This window comes from Cydia amplana, chromosome 21 (assembly GCF_948474715.1).
Source record: "Cydia amplana chromosome 21, ilCydAmpl1.1, whole genome shotgun sequence".
Taxonomy (NCBI): Eukaryota; Metazoa; Arthropoda; class Insecta; order Lepidoptera; family Tortricidae; genus Cydia; species Cydia amplana.
Genome location: NC_086089.1, coordinates 6,095,241 through 6,108,650, shown reverse-complemented (window position 1 = coordinate 6,108,650; position 13,410 = coordinate 6,095,241). Strand labels below are relative to the sequence as shown.

Here is a 13,410-nt window from a genome sequence, read left to right as displayed (position 1 = left end):
TAGAGAGCGGACAGCTCAAATAAAAATTTACAGCCTCAGAAAACCACACTACCTCAACCTACTCAAAAATCATAACCGACACACCTCCTTCCCCGTCTCCACATCTTTCCTCTTCTCCTTCTTTCTAGAATCCTCTAGAATGGCGTAGATCTCCTCTACGCTGCGGTCCTTAGTCTCAGGGACCCATAATACTGTGTACAGTGTGCCAAGGAAGCAGACTATTGAGAACATGACGAAGACCCAGTGGATGCCGAGGAGTTTTAGGAGGGGGTCGTAGGCCTTCGTTTGGAGGAAGTCGCTGAGGGCGTCAACGCTGCTTACGAAGGAGGTTACCATGCCTCGGTGCTGGAAAAAAGGTAAATGTGTTAGTGTGGTTACAAAAAGAGTTAAAAATAATTTGAAATTTTTAAATTTCCCTCTGTGTGAGATGTTTAAATTGCCTTCTAAAGGTTCAATGTTTCAAAATTATCCGATACGGTGAAATTATCATTTAAAATTACGAACTATGGGTAGGTACCTAATGGATCTTACATTTTGAAGATGTCTGATTTTTATCTTGTTATCGTCATGTCGAATTTTGAATTTAAATGTCGGTCGTTCCAAATATGTATGTCGGATTGTCAGTCAGCCAGTCAGTCAGTCGGCCTATGTCAGGTCACCACGGTTAGGAGCCACGACACCGGTCTGTCCGACTGGGTAGTGACCCTGCCTATGAAGCCGATGTGGTTCGAATCCCGGTAAGGGTTATTCATAACCGCGCTACTGCTACCCTTTCCCTAGTTCGGTTTTCCGCAGGTACATTTATTATAAAATGGTTTTATAATTTACTTTTATAATATCATATCAATTGAATGGGTTAACTCGTGGAATGCTTTAATAACTCAATCTTTTCTTCTGCTGGAATTGAGAATCGTTCCTGAAGAGAAGACAGCTCGAACCTTTAGGGCCACCCCACACTAGCGCGTCTTTTGAGCGTCGGCGTCTAGTCAGCGCTATGGAAGTATGGAAAATAGCGTCGCTGCGCAGTTGCGCCAACGTCGCGTCGAGCAGCAGCCGTAGAGTTGGCTAGACGTCGACGCTCGGGAGACGCTAGTGTGGGGTGGCTCTTAGGGCTATCCCACAATAGCGTCTTTTGAGCATCGACGTATAGTCAGCGATATGGAAAATGGCGTCGCTGCGCAGTTGCGCCAACGTCGCGTCGAACAGCAGCCGTAGAGTTGGCTAGACGTCGACGCTCGGGAGACGCTAGTGTGGGGTGGCTCTTAGGGCTATCCCACAATAGCGTCTTTTGAGCATCGACGTATAGTCAGCGATATGGAAAATGGCGTCGCTGCCTAGTTGCGCCAATGTTGCGTCGAGAAGCAGCCATACCAGATTCGTAGCAGAGTAGATCTAGACGTCGAAGCTCGGGAGACGCTAGTGTGGAGTGGCCCATAAATTGTTTGCATCTTTGGATAACTAAGACAATAAACTTTACTTACTTGGAACGAGAACAACTCTGAAGTGATGACATAAGGCACGGGTTGGTAGCCTGCTGCATCAGCAAAGATGCATAGACACATGGCTAGTACTGGCAACCAGCCGGGCAACCAGAAACCGACGCTGGTGATGTAGAACCAGGCGCCCAGAGCCAGCATGGAGACGCCGGTTGCGAACGAGGTACCGGCGAGGAGCCACTGGAAATACAAGATTATGCGCTTAAATAATAAATCAATATTTATTTAATTACTTAAAATTGCAAATTTGTACTTTCGTAGAATTTTAACGCAGCGTAAAAAAAAGCGTATAGGGATCGAAAAAGGAAAGAAGAAATTAAAGAAATCGGTGTAGCCAATCTAAGTATAGGTAACATTCAATGTGGATCGAACGGAGCAAATGTAATATAATGATGAATTAAGGAACTGGCAGAGAAATATTCATCTTAGTCGGCCTTGGCCAGCGACAAAATAGAATATCAGTTTTAATCTGATTTTACTGTTCAGTTCCTAGCTGGAAGACTTCTGGACCAAAAGATATGATACTATGGACGAACAAAAAATACATTAGGTACCTACTACCTACATTTTTTTTTCGGTTTGATTATGCCCGTTACGTGCGCTGATGGCCTAGCGGTAAGAGCGTGCGACTTGCAATCCGGAGGTCGCGGGTTCAAACCCCGGCTCGTACCAATGATTCGAGTTTTTCGTAACTTATGTACGCAATATCATTTGATATTTACCAGTCGCTTTTCGGTGAAGGAAAACATCGTGAGGAAACCGGACTAATCCCAATAAGGCGTACTTTACCCTTTTGTTTGGAAGGTCAGATGGCAGTCACTTTCGTGAAAACTAGTGCCTATGCCAATTCCTGGGATTAGTTGCCAAGCGGACCCCAGGCTCCCATGAGCCGTGGCAAAATTCCGCGACAACGCGAGGAAGATGATGATTATGCCCGTTACGTTTAATGAATGACACCATTCCTTCTTACATTATTTACCGATGTTCGTCCACAGACGTGATAGAAATGATTAATTGTTAATTTTATGATCTTGCTGACACATCGGGATTAATTTTATTGACAAAATATTGTGCAAGTTTCAAACTGGATTGACTCAATTTTTCGAAGAATATCACAATACTACCACAATTGACGTATTTATCTTGTCAAGGGAATTAACTTAAAGCTATTGTTACCTGATATAGAGTCGCCTTCAAAAGATGAATCAGTAGGTCGTAGGGGGAAAACTTCCCGAAGTTTGAGGTATTGTCACTCAGAGCAACGTAGTTTCCTGTACATTTGTTTAGGTTTTTCCTTACAGTGTTGTCAATTACGACTGATTGCGGTTTGCCCTTGCTTTGCGTTTAGGCACGTTTGGATAAAACAGTTATAATTTTCCTTGACTAAGATTAGAGAAGATAGATTAGAACTGAATAAATTGATAGTATTTATGAGTATTTTAATGTATTACCGTAAATTCCACATCAAATGGCCTCTCTTGGCATAACACGGTTCCTAGCATCAACCTGGTTGCATCTGTCAATAGCCACTATAGATCCAAGCTGCTGTATGCCTCCCACCACAATTGTCTGCTTGTTAGGGCTGAGCTCTGAGCTGATGGACTCCGAGGCCTGCTCGAAAATGGAGCCAGCGTACATCATTACCAAGCCTCTCTTGAGACAGCATGGTTCCTAACAATACCCTGATTGCATCCCTCATTATCATCTCATTATTATCTTACCTTTCGTCCAGTTTTCTCAACGATGCAGCTAGCCATTATAGATCCTAGCAGCTGTATGCCCCCCACCACAATGGTTTGCTTATTAGGGCTGAGCTTCAAGCTGATGGACTCCGAGGCTTGCTCGAATATGGAGCCAGCGTACATCTTTACCAAGCCTCTCTTGAGATAGCATGGTTCCCAACAATACCCTGATTGCATCCGTCATTATTATCTTACCTTTCGTCCAGTTTTCTCCACGATGCAGCTAGCCATTATAGATCCTAGCAGCTGTATGCCCCCCACCACAATAGTCTGCTTATTAGGGCTGAGCTTCAAGCTGATGGACTCCGAGGCTTGCTCGAATATGGAGCCAGCGTACATATTTACCAAGCCTCTCTTGAGATAGCATGGTTCCCAACAATACCCTGATTGCATCCGTCATTATTATCTTACCTTTCGTCCAGTTTTCTCAACGATGCAGCTAGCCACTATAGATCCAAGCAGCTGTATGCCCCCCACCACAATGGTCTGCTTATTAGGGCTGAGCTTCAAGCTGATGGACTCCGAAGCCTGCTCAAAGATGGATCCCGCGTACATGAGGACCACCAGGTAACCGCAGGTCTCTTGGGACAGCATCACGTTGAGAGATATTCGAAATGCTTTGAAGGTCGTTTTGTCGCGCACTGGAAATGGAAAGGACGTTTTTAAAAAGAGCTCTTAGGAAGGAACAAACGCAAAAAAAAAAATTCTATCGTATATACTAAAGACATAGATACTTCCCTACTTTCAAGTTATGTATAGTTTGATGATATTTGGGGGAAAATATAAGCTAGAAATATTTAATTTTTAAGCAGTTGATATGGCCGATGACCAAGAGGAGGGGGAGGGGCATACATTTAGATACAAATTTTATTCTCTAGGGGGAGGCAGCTGAGTCCCCTTGCCACCCCCTGGCGACGCCCTTGTCATGGACAATTAAATAATAACTGCATATGAATAGTTACTTGCCAATAGTGTCATGTCAATAATGATCTGAGTCAGACTGAGGTATAGTACCTAAATGATAGGGAATTATTTTAAATGGTTGTGGTCAGGGGTTTTACAAATAATATCTATAATCTATATTATGAATCTCGTACTCATAAAATTATATTAAAATGGCTATTAAACTGGCACGTGCCGCACGTGTATAACTCTGCACGCCATTTGCAATAACAAAATGTGAATTTGACGTTTATAATGACTTCACTTTGTTCTGTTTAAGTCGGTGCAAAGTTAGCTTGACCCTATGTGGCTGACTGTACTTAACTACTTGTTTTTCACTTACCACTTAGGTACTTAGCCATAACATTCAAAACATTCTAAATAGATTCTAGAACTGTATTCGAATCCTGTTTAGCCAGCTGCGAGTATCTAAGTGGCCCGTCGATTTATCTACCAGACGGCTTTAGCCCCTACGCCTAGCTCATTTGTCAAGATTGTCTGATAGTAGCCTCTTTAGAAACAATATATTTAGCGTTTAAATTGTAAGGCGGTAAATAGCAAAATGTTGCTTTTCTTGTACGCACACGATTCATTATTTATTTTATTCGTATGGCAAAAATACAATCGTTCATATAGAAATAAAATATATGTAACAGGTATAACTACAGCAGTAGGTACTCGTACGCCCAATTGCTGAACCCATTTGGTGACAAGATTCATTATAAACGAGAAATAAAACCCCGGGCAGTTACATTGATGTCCATCACCGGCTGAGTCCGAACCTACTATCTTAGTTGTCCCGGGATAGTTCACTCATATTATCAGTCTAAAGCGGTTTCACTTTCGTGTTTCGACTTGTTTTTTGAGGTAAGTAATCACACACCTATATATAAATTATAATGATATTGATGTTAGTTACGAAGTAGTTTGAACAGCAGCTAGTTAAGTTATATTCGTATGTTTTTATTACACGATGGCACAGAGTTCTATTTAAAACCCCTGAAGCGGTAATAAGTAGTACATTACATACCTAGGAGGTAAATTCGTGAATGCTCCAGATCGCAGGTGTTTGTGGCCCGAACCGAAGATGAGGGCCATAAAATATGCGATCTGGGGCTTAACGAATTACCGCCCGTGGTTTGTCTAAAGTTTTACGTCTTGCCTTGGCCAGAAGAGTGCACGAGTTGCAGTCGCCGCGAGTACTCGAGAAAAATTACGTTTTTCTACCTACTTATTGAAGATGATAGTTTAAATTTTGATTTGATGAGTTGACCTTTACCTTTACCAGTCACGTTTTAAATAATCTTCAGGATATAAAAATAGACTTATTTATTTTTACATTTTGTTTGGATGTCTGAGAGTCCATTATAAATGCAAAGAGTTTTATTGCTAAATTTAAAATTCAAATTAATTATTTTATATCTGGTCCAACTAAAATGAAATGGCGCGAAATGAGGATATTGTTATTTATTAGTTTTTTGGCACATTCTGACGTCAGTAATTTTTATTGATCAATAAAATAACTTGCTTTCAGATATACCTATATTATAAAATATAGGTAAGTAACAGTAAATAATATGGGGAGGTCACACCTCAAATTATGTAAAGTTTTTACTGTCACTATTAGGCGACGATAAATAGATAAGCAGATATAGAATTAAAAAGAATATAATACTTAGGTATTATGTGGTTCCTAGGCTAACGATATATCGTCAGGTGACAAGCAAAACTCACTAAGTACCACCACAAGTTCATAGCCATAGTGAACCATATTAGTACGAAAAGAAGGTTGATTTTTGTTTAAATATTTTATAGTAATTAGTGACTTTTGCTTGTCACCTGACGATATATATAGGTACGTATAATTTTGGCTAGACCCCAGGTCTTCGTCATCGATGCAGATGTCAATCAGTATTAAGTAAATTAAAATAAATATTATAGGACATTCTTACACAAATTGAGCTAAGCCCTACACAAAGCCTAGAAGTAAGCTCAAGAAGGCAATTTAAGCTTGTATTGTACCTACCTACTCAGACAACGATATATTAGATTGTAACTAACCTATGCTCATCCAGGTGGCCTTCTGCATGGACCTGGCCAGCTTTTCCTCTCTGTCCAGCTGTTGGATGACTTCTTTCAGGTCCTTGTTGTCTGTGCTGGTGTTTATTAGATTGTACAAACCTATGCTCATCCAGGTGGCCTTCTGCATGGACCTGGCCAGCTGTTCCTCCCTGTCCAGCTGTTGGATGACTTCTTCCAGGTCCTTGTTGTCTGTGCTGGTGTTTATTAGATTGTACTAACCTATGCTCATCCAGGTGGCCTTCTGCATGGACCCGGCCAGCTGTTTCTCCCTGTCCAGCTGTTGGATGACTTCTTCCAGGTCCTTGTTGTCTGTGCTGGTGTTTATTAGATTGTACAAACCTATGCTTATCCAGGTGGCCTTTTGCATGGACCTGGCCAGCTTTTCCTCTCTGTCCAGCTGTTGGGTGACTTCCTCCAGGTCCTGGTTGTCTGTGCTGGTGTTAATTAGATTGTACTAACCTATGCTCATCCAGGTGGCCTTCTGCATGGACCTGGTCAGCTGTTCCTCCCTGTCCAGCTGTTGGATGACTTCTTCCAGGTCCTTGTTGTCTGTGCTGGTGTTACGCAGCCACGCTAGAGCCTCGCGTGCCTCCTGGAATAAAAGTCATCATTTAGTTCGGCATGTAACCTCCCACTACCTACTTACTTACTTAACTAACCATATAAACACCCCCTTTAGATTTACCCCTGAAATTTGGCCATGTGATTTAGTCGTGATCGTCTAGTCTAGCGTTAGGACCCCTCGAAATGAACCGCGGTACCCTAAGTTCTTTAATGAGTATCAGCTAAATTTTGGACTCTGTTTTTATTTACAATTACCTGGACATTAGGGAAAAATATATTATGATATTGGAAGCACGCTATATATGATGCTAACGAGTAACTTACTAGAATAATTTATTAAAATACAGAAATAGTACCAAAAGTTACCAGAATTTATTAGTGTAATGTAAATGGAGTTATATTTTACTTCAAATGATATTATTTAGGTAAATGCAGCATATATGATAATACGAATATAAAAGAAATATGTTTGATAAAATGAGTTTAAAAATGGGGTTGGTAAAAGCCTGCTACAATCTATTAAGCCTCCGGGATAACATATGAGTAGCACTCCTGGGGTAAGCCCATTTACACCTAGCATTTCAAGTTAATATTATTAACTACCAGCTTCTATACGAAATATGCTACCCATACGCTCGATGCAGGACTGGGGGCTCCTAGTCCAATCAGCAAGGTCAATTGGAACTCCTACCCTACTCTTTAGCCAGACGGGCTATGACCAACACTTCGGAACCTATGCGTACCTAGATGGCTATGGAAAGAAGTGTCAAAGTATCCATCAGTCATCAAAATTACTATTCTTTTTTATTTCAAAAACTAGGGATGCGAATCCCATTTCCATTCCCCAGAACTAAAATATAAACTGTATTTCTAGTCTTTTAGAAGTATAAACGAAGTACTAAGTTTATTTGTTAAAAATATACTATATTGGCGGGTTGCACAGAGGCAGGGTGGCAACATGGGTAAGACAGGTCCCTATTATGTATATAAGTGGTATAAATAAATGTATTTAATATACGAAGCCTCCAAATACTGTAGATTTCAAATGGGCCCAGATTACTCCGGATGATGCGCATGTGACATCCCCATTATTCATCTAACAGCTGGACATTGGAGAGCTAAGGAGGGAGACGTTTTTCACCTTCTATGTTGGTAAAGAGAAGGTGCCAAGATAACCCTCCTCTTGGAACAAAAAGACTCCTAGACAGCTCACATTTAACACCGCAAGGGGTGAGCCGTCCAGCTGGACAAACAGTCAGTCCAAACAATGATCTGGTTTTGAAAAATATAGCAAAAGACCCCATAGTAAAACACTAAAATAACTAGGTTCAATTTTACGAACCAAACTACTCAGAAAACCAAACTAACTAAACACAGAAGTGAAATTCCCTTAGACACCATTATCTAAGTTCAGTTTTATGACGATATTGTCCCCATAAAACCAAACACAGACACGCCTTCCAAGTCCCTGCTATGCAACGATATTGTCCCTGCATAACGTGGCGGCACTTAGAAAAACACTGCGTAGGAAACTTCACTATATTTAAATCCCGTACATGGTAACAAAGAATCTCCACAAAAGTCTAAGATCAGCTTTACGACGATATTGTCCCCGTAAAACCAAACACAGACACCATTTCCACGCTTAAATTCACCAGGATAATTCCAAGCGAAAACAAACATAGTAACAGTAGTAGAGGAACTTTGCTCACCGAATATTAAACGCCCGAGAACCAGTCACTGCTAGCCGATGGTTGAAGAATGAATGAATCCCGGCGGTCCGCACCTGCCTTTTATACTCTTTTACTGGCGACATAACGGCGACATACTGGCGACATAACGGCGACATACTGGCGACATAACGGCGACATACTGGCGACATAACGGCGACATACTGGCGACATAACGGCGACATACTGGCGACATAACGGCGACATACTGGCGACATAATGGCGACATAATGGCGACATAATGGCGACATAATGGCGACATAATGGCGACATAATGGCGACATAACGAGACAAACATTAATCAGAAAGTACCAGGATACCATGACTGAGGAAGAGGTCATTTGTCCCGTACCTATTAGCGATATGCAACCGACGACCAGTGATTTATTAAGACAAATGTTTACCAAAAGTACCAGGCTACCATAACCGAAGAAGAGGTCATTTGCCCCGTACCTATTAGCGATATGCTACCGACGACCAGTGATTTATTAAGACAAATGTTTACCAAAAGTACCAGGCTACCATAACCGAGGAAGAGGTCAAAAGTCGTAAAGTTCGATGCTACCAAGATCTATCCCTTTCACGCTTGCGTCTTAGAGAAAGACGGAGATATTCTCAATGACGTCTACGCACACATTCACAGGCAATAATCGGGTAGTCAGTTTGAGTAGACTAAATTATAATAAAAGGGAACGCTTTATGGCCCCTCTACACGCACGAACCTGCAAGCATTATTTTACTTTGGGATACTTTTAGTCTCTTTCCGAAAAACACTCCTGTGTTTTTTTTTTACGTTTATTAGTAGCAAACATACTCAAAACATAGCGGGAAGTTTAAAATCTTAGGCGTTTTGGACTGTTTGTATTAACTCTGTACTAGGAGTTCAGACTACAATACGACCGAACGTCACGCTGTCAATGTCACTGTCATTCTCAATTCCAAAACTTGAGATGATTACTTACTTTCCTGGTAACTCGGTATTTTCCGGAGAAGCAGTCGCATTGTTGGAGGCCGTGTCTTACATTTATTCCCACCACCTTAATAAATCCATTATTTTAACTGATTCGTTGAGTTGCTTGCAAGATATAGTCAAAAGGCCTTTTCATGCTAAAGAAAACTTCAGCATTACTTTAAAAATCAAAGACGTGCTTTACAAATGTCATTTGGAGAATATTCAGGTAATATTGGCGTGGATTCCAAGTCATAGCGGAATAACAGGCAATGAGATAGCCGACCAATACGCTAAAGAAGCAATAACGATTGGCAACCACATGTATGACCGATGCTTTCCTCGCGACATTAAGGCCCAAGCTCTGACCCACTTGCGGGATGCCTGGAACACCCGATGGCAAACTACCCAACTACAGATTGCTAAACATTTTCGCAGTATCCAACCAGATATTCTCCATAAGCCGTGGTTCTCTGGTGCACGGAAGTCAATGCCGAAGAACATTACATCAACGATCATTCGCCTTCGACTGGGCCACGTTTGCACCCCCGTTCGCTTAAAAAAGATGCGTGTTCGAGACCACTCTCTATGTGAATGTGGTCTGGCGGAGGGTACTCTCGAACACGTATTTTGGGATTGTAATCGTCTCGTTACCCCCTTATATGACATCCTCCCCCCTAAAATCCCCGTCCGGTTAACATTAATTTCCTCCTTACATTAGTTACCTCCCCTTTTGTGAACGTCTTAGCTAAACACATAAAAAACAATAACTTGTATTTGTAGTAGTTAGTTTTAATAATGTATGTTTGTTTTGTCCTGGTTGTAGGTAGATCTACATTCGATTCTCATCTGAGTGAACTGCGTCGTGGATATTCACCGGCCAATTGTCTTCATAAAGCACGTGCCTTCCTAAACCTTGACGTTGGCGGAATCATCGACAATATCGATGGAGCCATAACACCCAAAGATTGATTGATTGAGATGATTACTTTACGCAATTTATTGATTTAAATAGCGAAAATTTTATAGTGTGTTATATATTTAACGAGACCACAAGTGGCAAAATATGAAAAAGTGTGCTTCAAGTTGTAATTGTTACACTATTCATTGGAATCATGTATGAAAGACGCGACTACAGGGGATTTTCGTATTCAAGGTATTTTTTTCTAGTTTTTGTGTTTTGTAATGAACAAATTAGGTTAATATTTTGTAATAGGCATACGGCCAGTCACAGGCATAAGCGAATATTAACTTGTCCGATCCCGGGACCCGAAAACTAATTTTGTCGTTGTCTCCCAGTATGGCTCACATTTGAGCCGTGGGAGTTGAAATTTTGAATATCGTGGGAAATCTGGAAAATTTATTTACGGCTCATATTTGAGCCCTTGGGATATGACAGGTAAAATAAATGTAGATGGCGCTCTTTTACATTCTATATCCTCTAGCCGTTCAGAAACCTATAAAAGGCCTTGCCATTGTCTTTTGAATCTTTATTTTGACGAGAGACAGAAAATAGATATGCGGTAACTGAATAGTTTCCGCATATGGTCCTGACAACCATACGTTCCTCATAGCTTTAATCTACGACCTTTTAGTTTGAAGCACAGAATAACTAATAGGACTACCGTACAGAAAATTCACTCCTTCACAAAAGTCAGATTTAGGTATAAAATTACACCTATATCGCCGCCTGCAAGCAAAATTGAAACTTATAACCGCGCATGAACCGTGAATCTCCTTTGCGCGCCGCAGTTTTATGACCGAGCTGTGAGTGTCGGCACGGGGTTATCACTTGACAAGTTTTTATACCTAAAGTCTATTTTTTTATTCGGTAGACTGAAATGACAGTTCATAGTATGAACATAAAATGTCATTTCATACTATGAACTGTCATTTCAGTCACCGAATAAAAAAATTGACTTTATACCCACTGATTTATTATTTTTAAGATAAATATGTAGGAATAACAAACGTTGATTATGTAAACATACATTTTTTATCCGGAGATAGTCAGTATGTCTGATTCTCACGGAAGTAAGTTTCGAAGCCATTGTGTATTTTCAATTTTGCGCGAGCGCCGCGTGACACGACCATCGATCGTGCACGCCGAGCGGCAGCCCACTGCCATACGCCTGTCCGATGGGCGCGCCGGCCAAATGTACCTAAACTGCGGAGTGACACCCCCCTGTTTGAAGGTTTTTTGGAAAACAGACATTCCCGTTTGGGGCCAATTCAGGACGAAATAGGTATATTTCTGAATTCATTACTTTCAATGACACTTGACGATTTTTGTCACACTTTTGATATAAGTATCCTGTCCATTTTTCTAATTGTAAGATAAAATTCGCCATAATTTTACTACTTTTTGCAAGAAACATGGTCGAGTTTAGTATCAAATGAAAGTGCTCGACTTACACTTTTATAATATCGTTTTTAAATTTACCATTTTGAAATAATTAGCAAGATAAAAATAAAATAGAATAAACATAATATATGTATGTGACATTTGACAAGAAATATTTCGGCTTAGCACAGATACAGTTTATTTTAATCTCTATGGTGGTGACTTAAATCCAGGGGAGGGACAGCCGTATACGAAGCCCTTTATTCGAAAAAATAGCGCCATCTATATTACTTAACGCTAAACTTGTAAATGGCGCTTCAAAATTGATGCAAAAAAGCAAATCTTGTCAGTAGAAAAAGGCGCGAAACTCAAATTTTCTATGAGACCATATGCCTTCGCGCCTACATTTTTTCTACTGACAAGATCTGCTTGGCCAACTATATATACATATTAATCTTTGCTTAAATCAATCAGTTAAAGGCTCCACAGACCTTGCAATAAATCCACGCGATCTTTGATCCATTGCCGCCTATAGAGCGACATAAAATAGTAGAAATTAAATAAAATGGAACTCAAAAATGTCCATACTAAATTGTTGTCATGTGTAAGCATTTTACGTCAAAAATGTGACAGGTACGTAGAAAGTGGCGCCCTCATTTATTTTCTATTATTTTATGTCGCACTATACGAGTACCTAAGTATATAGGTGCAACAAAGTCAATCGCTATATAATTTTTGGTTAACCGCGAGTTCTCAGTTCGGGGCGTTACACTTCGGGGTTACACTTGTAAGTCGAGCACTTTCATTTGATACTAAACTCGACCATGTTTCTTGCAAAAAACTGACCAGAATAGCAAGACCCCTCACAAACAGCTTTTTGGCCTTCTAAGCTCTTCTAGCTCAATAACCTCTTGATCGGGCCTGCTCATAATTTAATGACTAAAATATAATGCCCTCGACTACACGTTTACCCAATTTCATTTAAATTAGAACAAATTTAAGTTATTGAGTATCAAACTATCTTCTGACAGTTCAGCTTAAAAACATCGAAATGCCGAGACGTGCCGCTAGCCAGCCGCGTGTTCAAAGTCGAATGTAAGAACTTCGCTTCGCTTCGCTCGCTCGTTCGATTAATCACATAGGTGCAAAGTCTATTATCAACCGTCAATCTTAACTTTAAAGGGTGACCACATTACCCTGCTTCAATTCGTCGTAGTTGACAACTCATACAAAAAACCTATCCGTGAGGTGTCTCCCAATTTCCGTATACTTTGGTCGCATACTAATTGCTTCCTCATAGCTCATAGTTTGCGACCTCAATAGATAACGCTAAAAAACTATCAATGGGTGCTGTCGGTGCTGATGCTGTTGCTTATTTCTATTCGCTTTTCGTTTAGTCAAGTTTCGAATACTGCAACTTAAGAACCCCTAGTGTTACATTCGATAGCGCGACGTGCGTTCGCATTTGCGTTATGTCTATTTTAGTATAGGATTTTCAATAGCACGCCGAGCGGGACTTTTAAAACGAAAAATCCCATGCAAAATTAAATGAAATTTACAC

At 40.6% G+C, this 13,410-nt stretch overlaps 1 protein-coding gene across 1 annotated transcript in view; it reads right to left on the bottom strand.

Annotated features, from left to right (window-relative positions):
• Positions 1-12: 12 nt before the first annotated feature.
• The window catches only part of LOC134657873 (solute carrier family 2, facilitated glucose transporter member 8-like), a 71,758-nt gene continuing 58,360 nt past the window's right edge, over positions 13-13,410 (bottom strand). Inside the window, exons 6-9 of the mRNA XM_063513454.1 lie at positions 6,722-6,854; positions 3,650-3,879; positions 1,482-1,676; positions 13-345 (exon numbers count right to left, since the gene is read on the bottom strand). Coding sequence (XP_063369524.1) covers positions 70-345; positions 1,482-1,676; positions 3,650-3,879; positions 6,722-6,854 — 834 coding nt within the window. The 3' untranslated portion in view covers positions 13-69. The remainder of the gene's footprint in view (positions 346-1,481; positions 1,677-3,649; positions 3,880-6,721; positions 6,855-13,410) is intronic.